Source organism: Panthera tigris, chromosome F2 (assembly GCF_018350195.1).
Source record: "Panthera tigris isolate Pti1 chromosome F2, P.tigris_Pti1_mat1.1, whole genome shotgun sequence".
In the NCBI taxonomy this organism is placed as follows: domain Eukaryota; kingdom Metazoa; phylum Chordata; class Mammalia; order Carnivora; family Felidae; genus Panthera; species Panthera tigris.
Window position 1 is genome coordinate 25110106 of NC_056676.1, and position 27158 is coordinate 25137263.

At 36.1% G+C, this 27158-nt stretch overlaps 1 protein-coding gene across 1 annotated transcript; it reads left to right on the forward strand.

The window, feature by feature from the left end:
• HNF4G (hepatocyte nuclear factor 4 gamma) lies at positions 1 to 27158 on the forward strand. The gene is made up of 10 exons (XM_007080347.3): positions 1 to 136; positions 3091 to 3262; positions 9000 to 9094; positions 11930 to 12036; positions 13579 to 13734; positions 16752 to 16839; positions 21189 to 21341; positions 21470 to 21706; positions 22752 to 22874; positions 27019 to 27158. Exons 1-10 carry the CDS (start codon positions 1 to 3, stop codon positions 27138 to 27140), a joined length of 1389 nt encoding a protein of 462 aa, XP_007080409.1. The 3' UTR covers positions 27141 to 27158.

Here is a 27158-nt window from a genome sequence, read left to right on the forward strand (position 1 = left end):
ATGTGTGTTCCTCAGTCAATGATGAGGGTATCGGAACCAATACTGGACATGGACATGGCAAATTACAGTGAAGTTTTGGACCCAACGTATACAACCTTGGAGTTTGAAACTATGCAGATTCTATATAATTCAAACGGTGAGTTCTCATCTGCTTGTAGGTATAGAGAAAAGTAGGTATAACGGGAGGGTTAAAAGTGAGCTACCGCTCAGGAGGTAGCTCTGAGTTTTCTTGCTGAAGAATTCGGAGCTTGTTTTTTAAGACCACAAATCTGAGCTTTTGCATTTCATCACAAAATTTAAATTAAGAATGCTACGGCTATTTTATGTGGAGGCTTTTAAAGAGTCAAGCTATGTGTAATAAAGTGACCTCAGAATTCTGTCATGGGCCTGTCAGAGTAAAAAGAACAGTTTCAGCATTACTTTATTTACTGTAAATCACAGCAGTAGGTAATATTGGCAGATTGGCTGTGAAGTACATTTTCTATGCAGTATTTAAAATGACATACGGAAGGCGGGAGGCTTTACTGGCTGCCTCCCCCTGTCATTCCAGTTCTCAGTGACTACTGATGAGAAACTGCATTTAAAATGACTATCAAGTTTTAACACCGAACACAATATGAAAGGAAATAAAGGCTTATATTATAACCTTACTACTTGACAGGCTAATGTTTAGCCTCACGGAGCCCTTGGTATTTATCTACTGTAACATTTTAACTTTAAAGAAGGCATGAATTGTCTAGAGTTCGCGGATTTGAATAATAAATACAACAGTTTACTGTTGACTTTGTATTTAGACTTTAATTCAAGTAAAAATCTTGTCCAAGATTAGCTGTAATTGTTAGAACTACTAAAATCCGGTAATTATGTATACTTTGAAAGGGGTGTGTGTGTGTGTGTGTGTGTGTACTTCAGGATTGAGAATGTATCTTGTACTCAGGATATGGTAATGTTCTGCTATGCTCCTCAAGTTTACAACTGCTATTCTTGCTATATTTAAATAAACAATAGCTTATTAGTGGGAAGATTTTTTTTTAAACCACCAGAAAAGGAATTCTGAAATTTTAGCACAAAGAGAATTAAAAAGAACATGTAATCTTAGGTTCAAATCTTAGGAAGTCACTATTTTTCTTCCTTATGTTTAGATTTGATTAGAGACATTTAATAATGTGTTTGTCAGATTAATCATGATTTTTTTTAAAAGACTGTAGATTACTAAATAGTAAGGGCAGGTTTACCCTAAATACTTAACACTACTGACTTTTCCAAGTGTTGTCTATGTTGTGTGTTTTAGAATAATGTTGTTAACAATATATTAAGTATAGCATTAAACTGGAAACAAGAGTTGAATTTTTTCCTACTTCCAAAAGCTTCCTAGAATATAATCAATCCTGATACTTCTAGCTGCCATATTCCTAATTTCTCTTTTATTTATGTTACCAAAAGAAAAGTTCCTAGATTTAAACTCTGTAATGTCACATGATTAACCCTTAAACCTATTCCCATTTTCTTAACTTGGTTTTTTTAACTTGGTGAAATTATATATGGTAATGTCTTTCTACTCAAAAGTATCAGTTTTTCTTAACTTGGTGAAATTATATATGGTAATATCTTTCTACTCAAAAGTATCAGTAAGTAGAATATATGTATTTTCACAGAATATAATCGGATGTCACAACCTTTAATTTTGCCTTTTGTTATATTCAAAATATGATGAGCTGTTACCATGTTGATATTTTCATACAATTTTATGTTGATTTATTTAAGAAATACTTAAATGAAAACACTTATGTGGAGGTTTTTAAGTCTTTTCCTTCAAAACTATGCATTAAATGTTCACTTTACACCAGGCACAGTTCTGAGAGCTGGAAGACGGGGGTGTGTGCCTACAACAGATCTGCATTCTCTAACATCATGAAGTTTATATTCTGTAGTTAAAGAGGGGCGATAAATGAACAGACCCATACGTAATATAGTTTTAAAAAATGAAGCAGCTATTTAAAAAAATAAGCATGGTTCTAGATTCTACTTGAGGGGCGGATTAGAGCTAACTCTTTTAGATGGGTGTTCAGAGACTATTTCACAAAAAAGTGTGACATTGGAGCAGCTCACAGACATCCTTGGGGAAGAACGTTTCTTGGCGGCAGAAGGAACAGCAAATGTAAAGACTGAGATGGAAACAGGCTTCAAGGGAGTAAAAAAGGCAACATTGTTGGAGAACAGCAAACAGGATGAAAAGTAGTACCAAGTAATGGGATCAGAGAGGTGGGAGGGGGCTTTACCATGCAGGGCTTTACATGATGTATAAACTTTATTCTGTTTCTGAGGGTTGGGTGCAGAAGGCTAATAGGAGGCGAATTTCTCATTCCAAGAGCACTTTGGGGTAATAAACAGTAGAGGAGGGAGCAAGGGTGGAAATAGAAAAATTAGATAAGAGGCTATTGCAGTAATCCAAGTGAAGGATGATAGTCGATCGCTTACGACTTGCCTTGGTGAAAGGACGAAAAGTCGTGGATTTGATATGTGTTCCAAACATGGACTTACTATTAGATTGGATACGAACAATGAAGGAGAGAATCCAATGAAGACTACCATGTCATTGATCCCAAGTACTGGGTACCATTAACTGACATAAGGAAGACTGAAAAAGAACAAGTTCAGGGGAAAAATAAAGAGTTCTCTTTTTGATACATTAATTTGCAATTCCTATTAAACTTCAAAGTGAAGTTGTTAAATAGGTATTTGGGCATTTCAGACTGATACTCACAGAAGGCATCAAGGCTAGAGATAAAATCTGGGGATTTTTCATCGTACACATATTTGACATCATGTGACTGGATGAGCTTTCCTTGGGAAAGAGTATATTTGGGGGGACTGAGACCTCTGGTATTCCAAAGCTTAATGTTCAGAAATATGAGAAGGGAAACTGGAATGGAGACTGGCAGAAGTGGTCAGCAGTTAAAAGGGGACCCCTGGTGCACTCCAAGAAGCCAAGGAATGGACTGTTTTGAGCCTGTGAATCATTAGTAGGGTAACTTAAACAAAGAAATACTTAGTATTAACTTGAAGGCTACTCTGCTTTTTCTTCAACAGAGAGCTCTGCTCCAGAGACAACAAGTATGAATACCACAGACAATGGTGTCAACTGTCTATGTGCTATATGTGGGGACAGAGCGACAGGAAAGCATTATGGAGCATCAAGCTGTGATGGGTGCAAGGGCTTCTTCAGACGCAGCATACGCAAGAGTCATGTTTATTCCTGCAGGTACTTGAGATGCTCCTTTTAAGAAAGTTATCTTTAGAGGCGTTTCAAAATGGTGTGCAAGAAGTAAGGGAAGAAGATGAGTCCTTTCATACTTCTGTAACTCTACAAACAAAATCTGTAAGCTACATTAAGAGTAATATGTGGGGGCACCTGAGTGGCTCAGTTGTTAAGCTTCTGACTCTTGATTTCACCGTCATGATCTCATGGTTCATGAATTCCAGCCCTGCGTTGGGATCTCTGCTGTCAGCACAGAGCCAGCCTCAGATCCTCTCTCTCCCTCTCTCTGCCCCTCCCCCATTCATGCACGTGCATGCTCCCATGCTCTCTCTCTCCCACAAAAATAAATGAACATTTAAAAAAAAAAAAGAATTCTTGGGGCGCCTGGGTGACTCAGTTGGTTAAGCGTCCGACTTCGGCTCAGGTCATGATCTCGCGGTCTGTGAGTTCGAGCTCCGTGTCAGGCTCTGTGCTGACAGCTCGGAGCCTGGAGCCTGCTTCGGATTCTGCGTCTCCCTCTCTCTCTGCGCCTCCCCTGCTCCTACTCTGTCTCTCTCTCTTTCTGTCTCAAAAATAAACAAAACATTAAAAAAAATTTTTTTAAGAATTCATTAAGAAAAGAGGATATGTGGGTGCCTATGCAGGATGTGTTCCTACAGCGTGGATCTTTTTTATGAAACATTTTAGACACAAATGTATTAAAAAAAACCCACATACTTACTACCCAACCTAGATCAATATAGTTGAAGCATCTAGTGAACCTACCTCCCCTATCACTTTCTCTTTCTCTCCTCTCTCCCAGAGGTGACTACTGTCTGAAATTTGCTGTTTGGCTTTTCTTTGTGTTTCTTTATTGTTTTACCACATGTTCACATACCAATAGACATATTTAAATCTATATTTAAATGGATTCCCAATCTGTGTATTTTTCTGCGTAATAATTTTATTTTCAACATCTCACAGCCTGAGTCTTTTAAAACAAAATTATAAAAGTGCAGATGATTTTGGTAGTTTGTTGATGTCAGTGAATGAAATGAAATTTTCAGTCCCAAAATTTTAAATATATTTGTCATGCCACAGTTTTGCCATTGAATTTAATGTTTTGTCTAAAACATATTTAACTGTACTGTATATGTCACGTATTTCTAGTAGGCCTTTAAAAAAATAATATCTAGTTAACATCATAGTACAAGTTAGGGTTAGATGTTCCACCTTGAGTGTTCAGGATGACAGTTCTTTTTTTTTTTTAATGTTTATTATTTATTCTTGAGAGAGAAAGAGAGAGCACAAACTGGGGAGGGGTGGCGAGAGAGAAAGGGAGACACAGACTCTGAAGCAAGCTCCAGGCTCTGAGCTGTCAGCACAGAGCCTAATGTGGGGCTCAAACTCACAAACTGTGAGATCATGACCTGGGCTGACGTCTGCCGTGGTTAACCCACTAAGCCATGCAGGCACCCCAAGAATGACAGTTCTTGAGTGCAGATTAGGTCTCTTAAATGTGAACTATTAAAGAATGGCTGACGGTAAGAGAAAAATATCAATGCTTGCTCTGTTGATGAAAAGCTTATATAGAAAAGCTATGTTACTTTAGGAAAAATTAGACCTTTAGGAAAAAATTAACTCTCTGACAATATGGTGCAACCTGATTTCTAGGGATCTGGAAAAAGTTAATAACTCTCTGAATAGCTAACTAGTATTCTCCAGTAATTTTTCCAGGAGGGCTTAAAGTTGGTTTAAAAAATGTGAATACCCTACTTTAAAATCTTCTTGATAAACAAAAATATATACATAGTTAGATGACTCTTACTTTTATATATTTCAAAACTCTAGAGGTAAAACGTAGACCAAGTAAATTTCCTTCATTAAAATGTTTTTCTCTGATTACATTAAATATTGAGTGCTTTTACAAAATTAACAGCTAAAATAAATACAAAATTACACGTATTATAATCAAAATTACAATATATTTTGAGTCATGTGTTCTGTTAAAGATGTAATACATACATATGAAAAATGGTGTGATCCAACAGACTTGTAGGAATCAAAGAACATCAACACCACGGGCTTCCAAGATTCCCTTCCTTATTGGATGGGAAAAGTGAGAAAGGAGTGTTCCTGTAGCAACTTTTGGAATTTAAAGAAATATTCCCACCACATATAGAGTTTAAGTCCTCCCACCTTCCCAACATGAGTATTGCTGCCAACTTAGCCTTCTTTACATATTTTGGCATTAAGCAAATGCTATGATTTTCCATTTGGAAAATAGTTATTATTATAATGATGGAAGTGTAGGACCATGAAGGTTTCTTAAGCTCAGATTTTGCTGGTCTCAAATTTATCCATTTCCTCAGATGTGCAAATTTCATTTCCACTCTTAACTCTTCCTTACATTAAAGTTGGGCTTTCCCTCCCAAAGCACTTTGTTTTTGTTTTGTTTTGTATATATATATGGGTGTGTGTGTGTGTGTGTGTGTGTAAATGTTTATTTATTTTGAGAGAGAGAGAGTGTGAACGAGGGAGGGGCAGAGAGAGAAAAACAGAATCTGAAGCAGGCTCCAGGCTCTGAGCTGTCAGCACAGAGCCCAACGCGGGGCTCATGCTTACAAACTGCAAGATCATGACCTGAGCCGAAGTCAGAGGCTTAACTGACTGAGCCACCCAGGCACCCCTGTTTTGTTTTGTTTTTTAATTAGGCTCCACGTCCAGCATGGAGCCCAATATGGGCTTGAACTCACAACCCTGAGGTCAAGACTTGAGGTAGATCAAGAATCAGATGCTTAACCGACTGAACCATTCAGGCACTCCCCTCCCAAAGCACTTTAAATTACTGTTTCAATACTTCTCACATTATGGTTGTTTTTTTTTTTTGTTTTGTTTTGTTTTGTTTTATTATGGCTGTTTGCAAATTTGTATGTATACTCTGTTAGACTCTAGTTTCCCTGAATAGAGGAGACAGGTAATATTCCTTTTTTTAAACTGCCTACACCAGGATCTTGTACAGGTGTTTAATAAAAATGTTTATTCAATTTTTTCACTAATGTTAATTGGGTGTGTTTTCCTCTTGTATTTATTGCTAATCCAGTTCCCTCTCCTGAAGCCTCCTCAGCCATGCATTCCCAAGTGAACAATTCTTTTCTTCTCACTCTGAAAATATCTCTCTTCTGACTCAATTCATTTATAGTAGGCTTTATATTCATTCGGTGTAAAGTAGCTACCCATCATTTTCAGAAGCAATATCTTCTTTTATTGATCACAAAATAGTTCTTTATTCCCGTCATTAATACTCAGCCACAAATAATCAGTAATATATCAATACATGTGGGCAATTTTATGATAGAATTTTGTTATTATTTTATCATTTTGTTATTATTAGAAAACGTTATTATTTTACTATATGATTGATATTTGCCCCAAAGCCTTAAAAATACCTTCTCACAATAATTTTTTACTGCAGCTCCTTCTTATTGGACAACTGTAAATTAATTTGGGAATGTTAAATAATATCCCCAAGTCCTACCAAGAGCGAATGGTGGGTGCACATGGGTGGTTCAGTCGGTTGAGCGTCCGACTCTTGGTTCAGCTCAGGTCATGATCTCACTGTTTGTGAGTTCGAGCCCCGAGTCGGTCTCTACACTGACAGCACAGAGCCTGCTTGGGATTCTCTCTCCCTCTTTCTCTGTCCCTCTTCCACTCACTATCTCTGTCTCTCTCTCAAAATAAATAAATAAACTTAAAGAAAAAAAAGAGAGTGAATGATGGACCTGAGAATCAAGCTCACATCTAATTCCAGAGACTGTATTTTTCTCTTTTTTTAAGTGTACAACACAGTTTTGAGTATGTTCCCAGAGTTGTGTAACCATCACTTCAACCAACTTAGAACACTTTTTGTCACCATGCAAAGAGACAATATACCCTTCAACAGTCACCCCCCCCCATTTCCCTAACTCCCTCCCCTCCAATGATAGGCAACTACTAATCCACTTTCTATTTGTATAGATTTGCCTTTTCTGGACATTTGATATAAATTAAATTACAGACACACCTCACTGTATTGTGCTACACAGATATTGTGTTTTTTACAAATCGAAGGTTTGTGGCAACCCTGTGTTGAGTAAGTCTGTTGGCACCATTTTCCCAACTTTGTGTCTGTGTGTCGCATTTGGGTAATTCTTCACAACATTTCAAACTTTTTCATGATTATTACATTTGTTATGGTGATCAGTGATTACAACTCATTGAAAGTTCAGATAATGCTTAGCAGTGTTTATCAATAAAGTATTTTTTTTTTAGGTTTATTTATTTGAGAGGAAGAGAGAGTGCGAGTGGGAGAGGGGCAGAGAGAGAGGGAAAGAGAGAGTCCCAAGCAGGCTCCACACTGTCAGTGCAGAGCCCGATCCGGGGCTCAATCTCAGGGATCATGAGATCACAACCTTGGCTGAAATCAAGAATCAGTCGCCTAACCTACTGAGCCACCAAGGCGCCTCAGCAATAAAGTATTTTTAATTAAGGTACTACATCGCTATTTTAGACAATGCTGTGGCACACTTTACAAGACTACAGTATAGTGTAAACATAACTCTTATATGAACTGGGAAAGCAAGAAATTTCATTTGACTCACTTTATTATGATACTTGCTTTATTGTGGTGGTATGAAACAGCAGTCTGTCTCAGGTATGCCTGGGTATAATATGTAGCCTTTGTGTCTGACTTCTTTCTCTTAGCATAGTGTTTTCAAAGTTCATCTGTGTCATAACATATATCAGTCCTCCATTCCTGTTTATTGCCAAACAATAACAGGCATCCTGTCTGTGTACCACATTTCATTGATCTGTTCATCAGCTGATGGGCATTTGGTCTGTCCCTGCACTTTGGCTATTATGAATAATGGTGGTGTGGACATTTATGTACAAGTTTTTGTGTGAACATATGCTTTCATTCTTTTGTGTATATACCCAGGAGTGTAATTGCTGGGTCATAGAGTAACTCTAACGTTTAACTTTTCTCAAAAAACTACCCAACTTTCTTCCCAAGCAGCTCCATCATTTTATATTACAAAAAGCAATGTGTTAAAAAAAAAAGCAAAGTATGAGGGCTCCAGTTTTCCCCACATCTTCATCAACACTTGTTATTGTCTGTTTTTTCGTTTTTTTCCCCCTGATTATAGCCATTTTAGTGAGTGTGAGGTAGTACCCAATTATACAGAGACTACGCTCGATGCTGTGCCTCTGGTTATGTAACTGAGCAGTTAGAGCAATTTCAATTGCATGTGAGGCACATTTAAAATTAATAGGAAAATATTTAAAGAGAGCAAAGCATGAAAGGAGCAGAGGAATGAAGTCCTGATATATTCTCCATTACACTGAAACCATTTAGTAATAAGCAATTAGAATTCACATGTCAAAGATTTTTAAACCAGATTTGGCTTTCATGACTCATGATTGAAGTGATAATGTATACCGGGGAGAAGTGAGATATCATTCGGTTTTATTTTACTGTAAAGACTGCATGAGAGGTGAGGCCTTTATTTCCACATTTTATTGATCTGTTCATCAGCTGATGGGCATTTCCATGCACATGCTGATCACTGACTGGAAATGTAGCAGGTAATTGTTCTTATACATTCCTTTTGGGCCACACTTGACCATACTTATTCAAGTTTTATTTATCTGTTCATTTGTGTGTTTTTTGAATAAATAAATAGTTGTCTGCAAGCTAATCTTTCTTTGTTTGATGTTACAGGTTCAGTCGGCAATGTGTTGTTGACAAGGACAAAAGGAATCAATGTAGATATTGTCGATTAAGAAAGTGTTTTAGAGCAGGAATGAAAAAAGAAGGTAATAATATATAGTATAATAATGACAATTATTTAAGCAAAAGTGTTAAAAAATATACATCTTAATTTAATCACAATAACCTTTTCACCTGTGTTCTGAATTGCCTAAATGAAGAATCTATAATTCCTTGAGTGTAAGAATTTACCCAAGAACACTGACACCTAGTCTCTGATGACTGTCTGATTCTAGAAACTATTATCTCTATTACTGTCTTATCCCTGGAAACAAAATTATCATCTAAATAATATTCCAATACCACGTTCCAAAGATAAATGTCAAAATTGATTAATAGGTTGAAGTTACAAATGTATTTTTAAACACATATTTATTGTCAATAGCAACTGAATATATTCATTTCATCAACATTGACTAAACATGAGCTTTTTGCTCATTCATTTGTTTATTTAAGAAATATTTATTGAGCACTTCTTTCTAAAAATTGTTCATGGCGTTAAGGCTGCAGCGGTGAACATAACAGAAAAAAAGAGTCCTTCCTCTCAGGGAGCTTACATTCTATTGAGGAACAGAGACAATGGAGTAGATACGCTATTTTAGTGTGCATTAATTGCATTTCAAACATAGTAAATAATCTGATTATACTATCCTACATTCTAAATATGGTTATTTATTTTTTATGTTTATTTATTTATTTCGAGAAGAGAGAGACAGCGAGAGCAAGCACAAATGGGGGAGTGGCAGAGGGAGAGGGAAAGAGAGAGAATCCCCAAGCAGCCTCCCTTAGCACAGAGCCCAACATGGGCCTTGAACTCACCAACTGTGAGATAGACTTGAGCAGAGATCAAGAGTCCAATGCTTAACCGACTGAGCCACCCAGGCACGCCTCCTAAATATGGTTAATTCAGAAACAAATCTGGGGGATTTGTTGGGATGAGCCTCTGCAAGATTTTATGCTTATTCAGTTTTGTCACAGGCTTATGCCTATCATAGACAAAGAAATATTTTTCAGAACTATTTTACAAGCCATAAAAATTAAATCAGGTTAATACACTGCAGAAGTATACCTATCTTGAACATAACTCATTTTTTCTTTGTCACAATATTTTAAAGAGACAAAAAATTCCATTAGTTTCATTCAGACTGTTAATCTCAAAATAAAAGGCAAAATAAAGTTTACAGAACTAAGGGAGAAGCACTTTGTCATTACAAAATGACTTATTTCTAATGGCATATTCAGTAGTTTATGGGATTAATTATATACTCTGTCAGTCAACTTCACCTATTTCTACATGAACCCCAGCATTACTCCTACAAAAGTATAAACAAGTCTCCATCCTGTATTTCCTTTAAGAGTGTACAGGTTTTGAAATAAAATTACTTTCAAAAATAGTTAAATCATGTCTTCTATTGCTCATAGAATAATGCATTGTTGTTGTTTTTTTCCTAAATAGACTAGGAAGTAACTTTTGGGTTTCAAAGTAGATATATTTCTCTTATTTACAGTAATAGCATAATATCAAAGTTAGTTAGATGGAAACATATATAAACATGGTTTTATGTCAAAAATGATAGCAGTAAGAAGATTACAAATGTTCAGAATTTCTTTTGGCATGTTTCCAAGGGTTGATCATGTAAATGAGATTCATAAAATCATAGCTTACATTTTAATTTTTTATCTCCACATATGCATTTCCACATGAGTCAGTCTGGGCTACAAATCAATGACAATTTCTGTGGGAAAAAAAAAGGAGTAAGCTACCAGTAAATATGATTTTAAAATAAAATATTAATGATTCACTCCAACTTAAACACTACTCACTCTTAAAGGCAAAAGTCCAGTATATTCTCTTCCAAATTAATGAGTTGGTGGTTAATAGTACGTTTGGGTAGATAGTAGATTTTGGCATAGGAACTGATGAATCTCTTTAGTATTAAGGAGAATAATTGCATAAAAAATTCTAATAGTTTAATGTCTTATCTCTCCAGCAATACAGAGTAGAATATTGATCTAAAAAGATTTAAGGACTATAGGCCTTGTTTTTGTTCTTTTTGGTTAACAGAAGATAAATTTATCTCCTAAGTTTTAAACACTAAGTTTGATATTTGACTTGTATTATTCTTTGTATGACAGGTATACAAGGTAATACTCCCTTGTTCACTCTTCCTTATGTTTAAAATGTAGTTTTCAATAAGGAATTTGGCTCTCTCTTAGAAGCTTTTTGTATAATACTTAAGAAGTCTTCATCTTTCCAAAATGCTGATGTTCAAAACCTCATTCTTCTCGGGAGAGACCCCTTGCTGCAACTTTCGCTTTATTAATGTTAGTAAACTGTCCCAAGGACATGGTTTCGCAAGAGATTATAAGATTGCAAGCTTAAATTCACCTTCACTAAATAAATTTAATTTCCATTTTGGCTAGTGTTTAAGGAAAAAAAAACGAATATGGAAGTTTCAAAATCTATGACTCATATCTTCTAACAGTGGATACACTCACTCTCTGACTTGGTCAATCTTATGGCGATACTCTTCATCTACTTATCTTATGGTTTTATTAACTTTGAGAGAATGGAAAGTCATCCTGTTATACAGCGTGGCTGAACTGGCTGACCCAACACTTTGTGACACGCATGCAACCATGAAGTTTCAAAAGGCAGGATTTTATGAGCTCTATTGACAGGCCTGGCTTTCTACTTTTTTAAAAGCAGTACAGAATGAAACATATTTTCAGTCATACTTCCCCCTCTGTCTTAACCCCTTCCCCGGTCTTTAAGAAATATCCATTTTTATTTTTTATTACTATTTTTTAATCTTTAAACTGTATGTCCTGACGTGGACTGAAGAGAACTGACCAGTGAATACTGTGATTTTCTTCCCTAGCTGTGCAAAATGAACGTGATCGAATAAGCACCAGAAGGAGCACATTTGATGGCAGCAACATCCCCTCCATTAACACACTGGCACAGGCAGAAATTCGGTCTCGCCAGGTATGCAATGCACACCGGTACTCAATCCTGTTTAAAAGAATCAAATGTCTGTTTCTGCATAATTCTAAAATAATCTACGTTCCTTTACATGTGCTCACTACTTAAATCAGTTGCAGTTTTACTTTGAAAGTATTAGGTGGACTGTTGACTTAATTTTGACTTTCCCTGGACAACTTCCTGTTTTTAAACAGAAAAAATACAAAAAACCGAAATGCATTTCAGTGCACTATTGTTAAATAAAAGTTAGCTTATGAGGTTGATTTAAAATTCTGAATGAGGAGCACGGTGTTCTGGGGGCACTGTCTTGTTTCACTGATTAAATCTGTAAAATTGGTTACTATGGCTTTTTGGGAGTTTGGTTGAGACCTATCATCAGAGCTTGCTTCCTTGAAAATGGTTTCTGGACTCAAGAACTCATCTTGGCATCAGCTTTGGAAACAAGTATTTAAGAGAAGAGCCAGAATTCAGAAGCCAATGGAGAAAGAGTTTATTATTTTAAACTTCTAGAATGAGAATATCAGTTCCAAAGTTTAAAAAATGTCTGTCATTAGTTATATACATAAAAATAAATCGTTTAAAATTAAGATGAAGAAACCTTTTGAAGACAGTTCATTTTGGCATTGCTGCATTAGAAAAGTTAATGGTATTTTTCTATTGTAAAGGAAATTATGAAATAGCTAACTATTAATCAGGTCCTATAACGAGTCAGTGCAACTACTTTCGTTTTTAATAGCATGAGAGTAGTATGATGAGGCTAACATCACCATTATCATCAGTATTTGAAGATTACTTGATAGTCATATAGAGCATTTATGAAATGGCTTAAAGGGAAGCTGTGAGGAAATAAACATACACATAGAAAGACATGTATACCACACAGACACATATTCAAAAATTAAGTTTATAAGGACTTTTAGAAAGAGATTTTCTTTAGTAAAAAAGCATTTTGAAGCCACTTATATTTTATATAGTTCAAAATTATATATAGTTTGAAAACTTTTTCATTCCATGTTAAGCTTTTCAATGTTGCTGAGTCAAAAGTTGGTTTCTTAATTTTATGTTGTTGGGCTTTCTGGCTTCTCGTCTAAATCTTTTCTCCTCAGTTTGGTAAACTGTATCCACTGGAAACGTTTTCTTCGGATATTTTTGAAAGTTAAAGGTGGGCTTTCTTAGTGGAAATATCATTTTTTAATTAAAAATAAAATCGCAGAGTGTATTTCAGGTGAATACTGCATATCTTCCTGTATAGTCATTTTGAATTAGGAAACTCCCTGAAAGTTGAGTAACTTATTTTATGGGTTTGCCACTAAAAGAAGGCACTGCTCCCAGAGCCATGGTACTGTGCAGTGAATGTTTTCAATTTAACTTGTACTGGTTGGTATTTTTTTTTCTCAATTTTAAAATGTTTCATATTTTTCAAGATACTGTGGCAATGATAGTGTCCACTTCAAAGGTGTTTACTTATTGGAATCATAGAAAAAAGAGAAATGGTACTCAGGTGTTATTTGAAATGATAAGTTAATGTAATCTTCTTAATGCCAGATCTCAGTCTCAAGCCCTGGAGCAAGCACTGACATAAATGTTAAGAAAATTGCAAGTATCAGTGATGTCTGCGAATCTATGAAGCAGCAGCTCTTAGTCTTGGTGGAATGGGCTAAATATATCCCCGCCTTCTGTGAGTTACCGCTGGATGACCAGGTATAAGTTAAAGATTTTACGAATGCTTTCAGAAATGATTTTTGAACTTTGCCCAGTTTATGTGTTTTTTAAATTATATTTAAAATAGGTTTACCATAGTTGACAAGTTAAATTATCTTGTGAGGGAAAGACTGGCTTTCTTGTCCAGTCACCTTGTTCTATTAAGAGGCACAACTGTTTAACTTCTGTGTTAGGGGTCTTGCAAATTTATTAATTGGGTGAAGTTGAGGAAGACACTGATCTTCCCTCTTGGAGTTGAAAAAGCTTAAGTGAAGAAGAAAAACAGGATAGCAAGTAATGGCCATTGTGAGACAAATGTCTGGGAGGGAAAAGGTATACTCTCGTGTCTTGGTGTATCTTGGAAGGCGCCATATAAAATTCCATGGAAATACCAGGCCACTCCTAGACAGAAACCTCACAGGTTGTGTTGGTGTCTTGGTAGGAACTCTATGCAATTAACATAAAATTTTGCCTTTCATGTTGTCAATTCTATCCTAGCATTTACTGTATAAAAATATGGGTTCGGCAAAAGCATCTCTAGAGTCATGCTCTGAAGTCTACAGATTTCAATAGTATTTCGGACACAATAAACTTTTCATAATACATATATTTTGGTGTTTTGTCATATATACATTAAGACATTTTAATGAATAGTTAAGAATTTTAATTTCCTAGTCTGTGAAAATTAGATTATTAGCTTCAGATTCATTTTTAATGCCTCCATTTAAATAGTTTATAATATTTTGTAGATGCATATAATTTGAAAATTTTTAATTCCCCACACTGAGTAAACCATGATATGTATTATGCCCAGTGTATATTTTTACACCCTCTGGCCATGTTCTTTATCACTGATATACAAAAACAAACAATTAAAGGGAAAGGTGCATTTTGATTGTTTAAAAATCAGAGAAGGGAAAAATATTTATACAACCAGAACAAAAAGTGATCATAGGAAATCAGAAGTTATATTTCTAGGACAGGAGAAATCCTGGTGACCAAAAAATAAAAAAATAAAAAGTACTATGAATTCTGAAATCATTCTTAAAATGTTCTGTAACTGCCTTCCTGGTATGAGTCATGGTTATTGACATGTCATAAAGATAGCTAAGCTCAGAAGGTTATTTCAGAGTGAATAATGCTAAATTGCTAAAACATACGTGTCTCACCCCAAGCCATATAAGTAGGTTATGTTATTTATCAGTTTTATATTTTTATTATCACTCCTCTTTAAAAGTTGCTGACTTATGTGTGAAGGCAATGATTTAAAAATTGAAAAATTAAAATCTAGTAACCTGTCAGAAATGGTTTTTATTTGCTAAATGACGCTTGAATACTAACAATATAACATTACTAGCCTTGGACAGGCAAATGTCCAGTGTGGTTAAGGCATTAGAGAAGTAGCTTTCAGTTGCATTAAATATTACATTATTTTATTGAATCCCCTCAGGACCTCTGACATAAATGTTATTATCTCCACTTAACAATTTTTAAAACCGATCCTAGATCAGTTAAATTCACTCAGAAAATTCATCAAACGAATATTTATTGGGACTACAGTTCCATTTTAGGGTCTGTGACGATCTGGCAGTAAAAATACAGACTCATCATGATTCTCATAAAGTCTGCACTCTATTTGGGAGAGACAGACAATAAAAAAGATACAGATTATGAGTAAGTTAATTCTAGGTGGGGATAAGTTCTATAAAATGGAATGGGGTGAGTTGTAGAATGACTGTGTTGGAATGGCAAGACATACTTAAAATTGGGGATCAGTGACTTTTCTTGAGACCTGAATGACAAGGGACCAAACATACCAACATCTGAGGACAAGACATTCCAGGGATAGGAACAGCATGTTCAAAGGCTCTGAGGCAAGTTGAAATAATGAGTGCAGAGAAAAGAGAACAAGAGAACAAGGGATATCATAAGCTGAGATCAGAGAAGTTGGGGGGGGAGGCGGAGGGGGGAGAGGAAGGAGCGGGGGAGGACAAACCATTGTGCTGTTACCTGGGAGGCCATTGTTAACGACTTTGGGTTTTATTGTAAAGGCAATTAGAAACCAGTGAGGAGTTTTCAGGAGAGGGATGATAGTAAGTGACTATTGTTACACAAAAGTTATCTGGGAAGCTCTGTCAAGAAGGATTTAGGAAGGAGGAACCAGAAGGGAAGCAAGAATCAACCTATTAGCTCTGTGGAGCGCATTGTGGCAGGCAAGATGAAGAATGGCAAAGGCTCAGGCTGGGGTGGTAGCTATGGAGAAGCAGTACCTGGATTTGCTGTACAACTAGAAAGGAATCAAAATGGGCTTTGGGTTCTGACATGAACAAGCATTTTGGATGAGCAGACCATTTAGTAAGATGATGAAGATATTGGAGAAACATTACTTTGATGTTTTATATTTGGAATGCTTCCTAGTCTTCCTAGAGGTGATGGCAAGTAGACAGTTGAGCCTATGCATAAAGCTCAGTTGAAAGCTTAGTGCAATTAGCCTCAGTCTACAAAGTGTCAGCAATGAGGTTATCCATCCTCTTCTTAGTTTGCCACAAGTCCTTGCTTTGCTTTTGTTGATTCAGCCTATTATGTGTAATAATAGAGTGTTTTTTACATATGTTTTCTTATTTGGTCCTCATGACTACCTTTGAGATTTTTATCACTACCGCCATTTGACAGATGAAAACAATTGAGTCCCAAACATACTGGTTAACTTATTCAACAGGTATGACCAGGCAGCATTTGAACTCTGTTTGATTCTATTTCACTCCAGATCTATTTTGTTTGTTTGTTTCATAATTTCTAAGCTTTAGAAATTATGAAAAGTAAAACTCTATTGACATGCTGAAATAGAAAAATAGAAGGCTTAATGATGGCAAGCATCTATGAATATTATAGTTTATTAAAACCAAAAAAAAAAGGTCCCAGGCTTAAAGAGCACTGAATTAATCAGATACATATTATACCATCTTTTAATCATTATATTTTATAATTAATTGTTAAACTTGAAATTTTTCATTAAGGTGGCACTGTTGAGAGCTCACGCAGGGGAACATTTACTGCTTGGAGCGACAAAGAGATCCATGGTGTATAAAGATATTTTGCTTTTGGGTAAGTTTTTTTTTTTTTAATTTAAGAAGAAATTATGCATGCTTCATCCTTACACAGGATCTATTCTGTATGTAGCAAGCATTCAAGACACTGTCAAATGGTACTCTCATTTCACAAATTGGATTTAATTAATTGTATCCTCATTCAAGACCCTATGTTTCCTTGACTTCATTGCAGCGAAGTTCAGAAGGCATTGCGATGTTTCGGGTGCATTAACATTTAAAAATAAGAGTTGGAGAGGGCACCTGGTTGAGTCAGTTGGTAAGCATCTGACTTTGGCTCAGGTCATGATCTTGTGGTCTGAGAGTTCAAGCCCCACATCGGGCTCTGTGCTGACAGCTCAGAGCCTGGAGCCGGCTTCAGATTTTGTGTCTCCCTCTCTCTCTTCCCCTTCCTCTCTCACACCTTGACTCTCTCTCTCATAAATAAATAAACATTAAAAATTTTTTAAAATATAAGTTGGAGATGGTGGTCAAAAGGTACAAACTTCCTTGGCGCGCCTGGGTGGCTCAGTCAGTTAAGCGTCGGACTTCAGCTCAGGTCACGATCTCGCGGTCCGTGAGTTTGAGCCGCGCGTCGGGCTCTGGGCTGATGGCTCAGAGCCTGGAGCCTGCCTCAGATTCTGTGTCTCCCTCTCTCTCTGCCCCTCCCCCGTTCATGCTCTGTCTCTCTCTGTCTCAAAAATAAATAAAACATTAAAAAAAAATTAAAAAAAAAAAGGTACAAACTTCCAGTTACAAGTCAAATAAATACTATGGATATGATGTACAACATGATGACTAGAGCTAACGCTTGCAGTATAATATGTGTGGACATTGTTAAGAGTGTAAATTCTAAGCATTTTCATTACAAGGGGATTTTTTTCCTTCTGTTTTCGTTGTATCCATGAGAAGATGGACATTAATTGAAACTACCATGGTAATCATCTCACAATATATGTAAATCAAACCGTCATGCTGTCCTTCTTAAACTTATACAGTGATGTATGTCAATTATTTCTCAATAAAACTGGGGGGAAAAGATTTAAAAATAAAAGAGAAATGTTGCTCAATAAACATAATAATGAAGTATCTTTAAATCCTGTCAGGACAAATAACTGCTGATTTATGTGACCACTTTATTGGAGTCTCAGTGTTGTTTCAACTCCTTCAGTGGCTGCTTAATACTTGTAACTTGTTTTATACACTTCCAAGGAACATGTCTATTTCCTATGATCTCATTGCCTATGATATGATGCAAAATCCCAAGTAAAAAAAATTATTTGGTGACTATGTCTGAAAATCCTGATAGTTAAGTAGTAGTGCTGGAAGCGACAAAGTAGGATGGCAGGTTGAATGGGGGAAGAAGACACAAGGGGAAGCTTTTGTCTTCCTTAAGCAATTGCTTCCATCCACCCACCTTACTTACCTTTTAAAATTAGTTTTCCTGTTGAGAGAGTTGAGATGGCTGTAATGATTATTATCTCCACTTCTGTCTGGCTGTGTGAAATGATGACTAGATTGCTCATTATGTCTTTGTGTTAGATATTTTAACCCAAAATAGGAATAAATAAAATATGATATATTTTTCACATATAATATGATATAGCTAATATAATAGATATAGCTAATATCTATTGAGGACTTACTATGCAAGATGCATTCTTTAAGTGCTTTACATATAAATACATGCTATCTCATTTAATCCTCATGATAACCCTAAGGGATAGGTACGTACTTTTATTCTGCAGGTGAAGAAATGCAGGCAGAGAAAGTTAACTTAAGGTCACAAAGCTAGTAAGGGATAGAGCCAGGATTCTAAACCACATAATGTGACTGCAGAGACAATGCTCTTAGATTCTATTAAACACTCTCCTGCATTTATAAGACTGCTATAATACTGCTCTCATTATAGATTGAATACAGTATACTTAAAAACTCAAATGTATTTGCTACCTATTTCTAAATTGTTTTACCCTGAATAATTAGGTAAACTAACTTTTCATAAGAGCAAGACTGTATTTTTTTAGATCTTTTTACATGTTGTTACACTGAAGATTGTCTTTGCCTGCAATGAAAGAATTCAGAATATTGACTTCTTATAAAATCAGAAAATAACAATTTAGCTGTTATCTTAGGAGCTCTAATAACTTCTAGTTTCTAATATTTTCGTAGCTATACTATTTGTCACTTACAGCCAGAGACATTCTAAATTGGAGCGTCCTCAGGGATTAGGGAGTCTAGTCTCTGTTCAATTTCTAAACTTTCTTGAATTCATCTACTTAGGCCTGTTAAAGTTGTGTTTCAAAAGTTGTTACACCTACATATACCTAGACCACTAAAGGAGTCCTCTTTTTATCCACTGTAAGCAAGAAAGTTTCTTTAGGTTTTGTGTTACGCTCATTAATGATTAAGACACTAATAGATAACTGACATAGTGGAAGGGTAATCATTATATTTTGTTTCTCTCCTGTCAATTATTAGCTTGTTATTAGTCTGCACTTTCGTGTTATCACTAGTGACTGAGTCTGTTAAAATGCATGTGATCATATTATCAATGTCATTGATCCTTGACGTGTTCTTAAGTTTTTCTTTCTTTTTTTTTTTTAATATGAAATTTATGGTCAAACTGGTTTCCATACAACACCCAGTGCTCATCCCAACAGGTGCCCTCCTCAATACCCATCACCCACCATCCCCTCCCTCCCACCCCCCATCAACCCTCAGATTGTTCTCAGTTTTTAAGAGTCTCTTATGCTTTGGCTCTCTCCCACTCTAACCTCTTTTTTTTTTTCCTTCCCCTCCCCCATGGTCTTCTGTTAAGTTTCACAGGATCCACATAAGTGTGAAAACATATGGTATCTATCTTTCTCTGTATGACTTATTTCACTTAGCATAACACTCTCCAGTTCCATCCACGTTGCTGCAAAAGGCCATATTTCATTCTTTCTCATTGCCACGCAGTATTCCACTGTGTATATAAACCACAATTTCTTTTTCCATTCATCAGTCGATGGATATTTAGTCTCTTTCCATAATTTGGCTATTGTTGAAAGTGCTGTTATAAACATTGGGGTACAAGTGCCCCTATGCATCAGCACTCCTGTATCCCCTGGGTAAATTCCTAGCAGTGCTGTTGCTGGGTCATAGGGTAGATCTATTTTTAATTTTTTGAGGAACCTCCACACTGTTTTCCAGAGCGGCTGCACCAATTTGCATTCCCACCAACAGTGCAAGAGGGTTCCCGTTTCTCCACATCCTCTCCAGCATCTATAAGTCTCCTGATTTGTTCGTTTTAGCCACTCTGACTGGTGTGAGGTGGTATCTGAGTATGGTTTTGATTTGTATTTCTCTGATGAGGAGCGACGTTGAGCATCTTTCCATGTGCCTGTTGGCCATCTGGATGTCTTCTTTAGAGAAGTGTCTATTCATGTCTTCTGCCCATTTCTTCACTGGATTATTTGTTTTTTGGGTGTGGAGTTTTGTGGGTTCTTTATAGATTTTGGATACTGGCCCTTTGCCTGATATGTCATTTGCAACTATCTTTCCCCATTCCGTAGGTTGCCTTTTAGTTTTCTTCATTGTTTCCTTGGCAGTGCAGAAGCTTTTCATCTTGATGAGGTCCCAATAGTTCATTTTTGCTTTTAATTCCCTTGCCTTTGGCGATGTGTCAAGTAAGAAATTGCTGTGGCTGAGGTCAGAGAGGTTTTTTCCTGCTTTCTTCTCTAGGGTTTTGATGATTTCCTGTCTCACATTCAGGTCCTTTATCCATTTTGAGTTTATTTTTGTGAATGGTGTAAGAAAGTGGTCTAGTTTCATCCTTCTGCATGTTGCTGTCCAGTTCTCCCAGCACCATTTGTTAAAGAGACTGTCTTTTTTTCCATTGGATATTCCTTCCTGCTTTGTCAAAGATTAGTTGGCCATACTTTTGTGGGTCCAATTCTGGGGTTTCTATTCTATTCCATTGGTCTATGTGTCTGTTTTTGTGCCAATACCATGCTGTTTTGATGATTACAGCTTTGTAGTAGAGGCTAAAGTCTGGGATTGTGATGCCTCCAGCTTTGGTCTTCTTCGTCAAAATTACTTTGGCTATTCGGGGTCTTTTGTGGTTCCATACAAATTTTAGGATTGCTTGTTCTAGCTTCAAGAAGAATGCTGGTACAATTTGATTGGGATTGCATTGAATGTGTAGAGAGCTTTGCAGTATTGACATTTTAACAATATATATTCTTCCATTCCACTACTGAAAGAAAGTACTATTCCTATTCCTTCAAGGGAAGAACCGTTTAAAATATTTATTTGTGAAAACTTAAATCATATCCGACAATCTTTTGTTGGGGTGTGCTGATCTTTTTTTTTTTTTCCTCCTAGGAAACAACTACGTAATTCACCGCAACAGCAGTGAAATTGAGATCAGCCGCGTGGCCAACCGGGTTCTAGACGAGTTGGTACGACCATTTCAAGAAATTCAGATTGATGACAATGAATATGCTTGTTTGAAGGCAATTGTATTTTTTGATCCAGGTTTGTTTTCAGATTTCCATTAAACAACAATTAAAATGAAAATTAACCATTATTTAATATTGGAATATTTTCTCTCACACTCTAGCAAGATGCGATCTCTTAGATTGCCCCTTTTCTTCCTTTCTTAGATGCAAAAGGGCTAAGCGACCCGGTAAAGATTAAGAACATGCGGTTCCAAGTGCAGCTCAGTTTGGAGGACTACATCAATGACAGGCAATATGACTCCCGGGGGAGGTTTGGAGAGCTGCTCTTGCTCCTGCCCACGCTGCAGAGCATCACCTGGCAAATGATTGAGCAAATACAATTCGTTAAACTTTTTGGGATGGTTAAAATTGACAACTTACTTCAGGAGATGTTACTGGGTGGTGAGTACATTTAAGAATTTATTATTTATTAGCATTGCAGTCTGTAATAGGTTGACCTGTTTGTTTGTTTATCTTCTTCCAAGTTTTTTAATTTTATTTTATTCATTTGAATTCAAGTTAGTTAGCATACATAGGTAGTATTGGTTTCTGGAGCAGAATCTATTTATTTTTTGTCTGTGACATAGTGGATTCATTTTTTTTTTTAACATTTAGAAAGTCTGCAAAACCCATTTGATGGAGACAAAAAATACTTGAACATATTGAAATCCTCATTCTTACTAGTCTCTGCCATCTTTGTCCCACACAGTTCTTCTTGCCTCAGTTTCTATCCTTTCAAATATGGTGAATAGAAATGGATTTTCTATTTTTAGGACTCCTAGGGGTGTATTATATTTTTCTATGCCATGACTCCTTTCAAAGCTCAAGGATACCAGCATTGCAACAGAACCTAAAAATATTTCTAGTAAATACCTTAAAACTAAACACTTTGCTCCTGAAATAATTAATTGACATAACACAATGAGAAAGGAAAAATGAGATTTCATTGCTGCAATAAATGTCAGGAATAAGTTAAGAAATCATTTATTTTGTGTTCTGATCTAAATTAAATTTCCTTGTAAAATCACTTTATTTTATTTTATTTTAGTTTTAGTTTTCTGGTGCTTAATGTGTTTCTAATGACATCTTTCTGAAATAAAAGTTGTTTATGCTATTAGTGTGATCCCAAATACTATAAACTTGAGGTAAGTGATTCTTGGAATTGCCTTAACAACAGGCAGCAAACCTAATGATTCCAGGAAACAGCACACAAGGTCCATTATTAATATACAACATAACATGATACAACATTAATCTAGCCAATGCACAGTGAAAGCTGACATTGTCCTTAATATGGCAGCAGTTCTATTAATTTATTTTTGAAATCCCAAAAAGCACTTTGCAAAAATAGCAATATTCCAGCTGTCAATCAAAGCATGTGTTGCAAGGTAAACTTGCTGTCGCTGATTAAATGTCACTAACGCAAGCATCTTTTTATCTTCTGTAGGTGCTTCCAATGACGCCAGCCATCTCCATCATCCGGTGCACCCACATTTGTCTCAAGATCCATTAACTGGACAAACTATACTTTTAGGTCCCATGTCAACACTGGTTCATACAGACCAGATCTGTAAGTATTTTGCCAACCATAATATTTTTTAAACTTAATTAAGAAAAAGTGGAATTTGGGGAAAGAATCTATCAGTACCCAGCAATAGCAGAATTTAGGCGCAGTTTCCTCTGTAGGACTCCACTGTGGGAGATTGTGATATTCAGGAAGTCTTTGTTCTCCTAGGGATCATGGGTGTGCTCCCTAAAATTGGATGTGAGTGCATAAAACAGAATGTACAGGCAGTCCTGGTTTGGCCTGGTAGTGCAGGGCTGTGAAAAGGACTGTGCAAGCCGGAAGCGTGCAAGGAAATCTTAATAATCAATAGGAAAATTATAGTTGATCGTGACCTTTAAAAATGTTTGCCGGGGTGGCTGGGTGGCTCAGTTGGTTAAGCATCAGACTCTTGGTTTCAGCTCAGGTCACGATCTCATGGTTTGTGAGATCAAGCCCCATGTTGGACTCTGCACTGACAGCACGGAGCCTGCTTGGGATCCTCTCTCTCCCTCTCTCTCTCTGTCCCTACCCTGTTCTCACGTGTGTGTGTGTGTGTGTGTGTGTGTGTGTGTGAGTGCTCATGCTTTCTCCCTTTCTCTATCTTAAAATAAACATTTAAAAATGAATAAATAAAAGTGCTGAAACATTAAGAACTCTCCTAACTACAGGTTGTAACTCTATAGTGAAGCTGAATAATAATAATCCTAATATCTATTTAAGACACTGTAATGTAAGCATTAGATACAATGAGAATTCGCGTGTTTGTTTGTTTGTTTGTTTGTTTGTTAAAAAATTATCAAGAAGGAGTGCCTGGATGGCTCAGTTGGTTAAGCGTCTGACTCTTGAGCCCCACGTCAGGCTCTGTGCTGACAGCGTGAAGCCTGCTTGGGATTCTCCCTCTCCCTCTCTCTCTGCCCCTCCCCTTTTGTGTCCCCTCTCTCTCTCAGAATAAATAAAAAAACATTTTTTAAAAATCTGTAAAAAAATTATGAAGTATAGTTTCAACAGTGCATCCTGCTTTCCTCTGTTCTAAATTGCAAGTGGAAGTGAGCATCTTTTCTATGCCTTGATGAATTTTACTCTTTTGGGAAGTTTGGATCAGCTTCCAAGATTTTACCCTTTGCAATTTCCATGTCTGAAATATCTCTGAGAAATTATTTAATATGAAGTTTTTTCACTAATGTCCATCACTTTACCTTCACTAAGACCCAGAATGCAGATTTATTTTTTTGTTTTAATTTAAATTTCAGTTAACATACAGTGCAGTATTGGTTTCAGGAGTAGAATTCAGTAATTCCTCACTTACACACAAAATCCAGTGCTCATCACAAGTGCCCTTTTTAGTACCCATCACCCTTCTAGCCATCTCCCCACCCCCCCGTCAACCCTCAATTTGTTCTCTATCCTTAAGAGTCTCCTGTGATTTGTTTCCCTCTCTTCTCTTCCCCCCACCTTCCCATGTTATATGTTCATCTGTTTTGTTTCGTAAACTCCACATATGAATGAAATCATATGGTATTTGTCTTTCTCTGATTGGCTTATTTCACTTAGCATAACACACTCTAGCTCCATCCACGTTATTGCAAACAGCAAGATTTCACAGAATGCAGATTTAGAGACTCAAAGAGCAGCAGTGTCTGCATTCCCAGGGGAACTATTTCTTCTGCAGCTCCATCCATGTTCCATTCACTTCCTGCATTGTCACTTTTTGCTTCTTTTATTTTATTTTATTTTTTTGCCAATTCTGTTTTAATTGTCCATTTTTTTGAAAAATGTCATGAGAATTTATCACTAGGAGGTGAGGAGGCAACACAACTACCCACTTAGTTGTCAGTACATGAACTGAATAAAATATGTTCAGTGACATCCCAGACAGACTTAAAGATGTGATGTGATTGGTTACTGATCGCAATACACATCTGTTACTGAGGTGATTCATGTAGACCGAAGAGTTAGCAGTGAAGTTTGTATTTATGCAGTTACTCACAGTTAATTGTGAGTTACCATGCTAAATGAAATTTGAGCCATGTTTTTGCCAGACTGGTGCTATTTATCCAAGCTGTAATAACTGAAATCCATGCATGTCAGATTTGTGCAAAGTGAGGGCCACTGGGAAAACACTTTGGAACTAAAATGATTACATAAATGGTAGGGGTTAGTAGCAAAGTTAATATGATAATATTGCAGATTTAACAAAAATTCTATTTTTCATAAGCTACTCCAGAGATAAAAATCCGTATTTGACAAAATACCTAGGATCGTTTCTGAGTTTATACTTAGTATTCCCACATTTACCTTTGATCTATCTCCTCTTAACACTAAACCAGCTAACTCACTGAGATTCCTTGAGTTATTGTGATATAATTATTATGTGTGTCTGTATTAACTACTGAATTTACAGTAGCCCTCAGTAACTAATTACAGTGTGGTTTCATGGAAATGTTCAAACAAATGTGACAATTTAGTGAGTACCACCTGACTGCTACCTAGTGGTGTAGGGAAAGTGGAGGCCACAGAAATGGGTATTATCCCTGTTGCCTTTTAGATACAGCCCCTGGTAAACCTATGTGTAAATAGTGTCTGAAACACAAAGTTCTTTGACTACATGATACAGGCAGAAATAAAATTGTTAAAACATAACTCAAATTATGGAAACAGAACTTGAAATGTGTTTGAAAGACATCAATTTGGGACCATCCTTGCAAAGCAAATGTTACCATATTCCTTTCATAGTCAAGAGCAGACAGGGCAAGTCCAACATCATCTCTCTTAGGGATTAGTTATTCATAAACCCAGAAAACAAAACACTTTAACAACATATTAAACATTATAGGCATTGGCTGGCAAGAATGTTTAACAATTCTGCTGGTGGTTGAATCTTGTACTTTTTAAATGTTAGTTTTCTAGTATTTTTAAAAGCATATTTGCTGACCCTAATCTGTTTAAAATCACATCACATTTCTCATTTTTATTTTACCTCTTTCAACATAATATTTATGAGAATCCATTTGTAAAGGAAAAACTTCCTCTGTTAGCACCTATTTGGAATAGTTTATATTTTATGCAAAACAAAACATTACACATACACACAAAATAAATTTAAGTTCATGTGTATTTTCCTGGCCTTTTAGAGCATGTCCTGGCAGTCTTAGATTCATCCCAAATATCCAGAAAAAAATTTTTAAAGCAAATATGGTTATTCTTTTGTTAATTAAACTGTATGTAAATATGTTGTTTCCAACCATATTTAATAATATAAAGTCAATATGTGAAAGATCAGGCAAAAAGGAAGTGTTCTTATTTTTGTATCAATTTTTAAAAGCTACTTAGAAAAAAAAGTCTATACAGTTTGCAGTGCCTCAGGCTGATTATCAAACATTTTCTATTCGTTCTGTTAAATATGGAATTAAAATCAATGTGAATATTAAAATATTTCAAGTTTTAAAAAATTAAAAATCTAAGATAGCTCCCAGATTATTTTATAATATAGTAAAAGTTTGCAATAGGAGGAAATACTATTCTAGACAATGAAGTATTCACACTGTAACTTCTTTTTTCAATTACTTGGGCTTGCTCTTTGATGAGGAAGGGATGGGTGAGCTCAACTGTAATAGAATAATTTTGAAGCAAAATGCCAGTATTTTTCAGATGTTTTTAATTCCGATATAGGTTTCAAAGCACTTGCAAAATGTCTTAACTTTTTATATCGTCTATTATGTTTGAGTCAGTGGAATCCAAACCAAATATATTTTATGTGCATTTTTCATTGTAAAAATTGTACAGTTGTTTTCAAAGACTTGAAAAACAACAACAACAACCTGGCATTCTGTTCATACTCTTCATTAACTTTTTTTCTGCTGGGTTTGTGAGAGAATCGAATGCTCATAAATGCTATTAAGAAAGACAGTAAGTGACTGTTGAGTGACTGTGAAGAAGTTTAAGCATCTCTATTCTGTTTGGATGCTATCTGGGAGGGAAGAGGGCCGTGCAACTCCAATAGCACCTCAGTGAGCTCATAACGGATTAGATAATCATACTTTATATATGATCTTCATATATATGATAATATCTCCAAAATGGAATAATGCATATGGGTGTCATGCAGGGCTTACTAGGCCGGGCCAGGGTGACTGTCACCATCACATACAATTCTCTGATTCTTTTTTAGCAACTCCTGAGACCCCACTCCCTTCCCCACCACAAGGCTCTGGACAAGAACAGTACAAAATAGCGGCAAACCAAGCTTCAGTGATTTCACACCAGCCTCTCTCCAAACAAAAGCAATTGTGAGAATATGTTTACTCCTGA

Excerpts from the sequence above, each read along its gene's own strand:
- HNF4G (XM_007080347.3), top strand. The coding sequence starts at position 1 with ATGTGTGTTCCTCAGTCAATGATGAGGGTATCGGAACCAATACTGGAC. Across the intron at positions 3,263-8,999 it reads AGTCATGTTTATTCCTGCAG|GTTCAGTCGGCAATGTGTTG; the intron begins GTACTTGAGATG and ends TTGATGTTACAG. Across the intron at positions 12,037-13,578 it reads CAGAAATTCGGTCTCGCCAG|ATCTCAGTCTCAAGCCCTGG; the intron begins GTATGCAATGCA and ends TCTTAATGCCAG.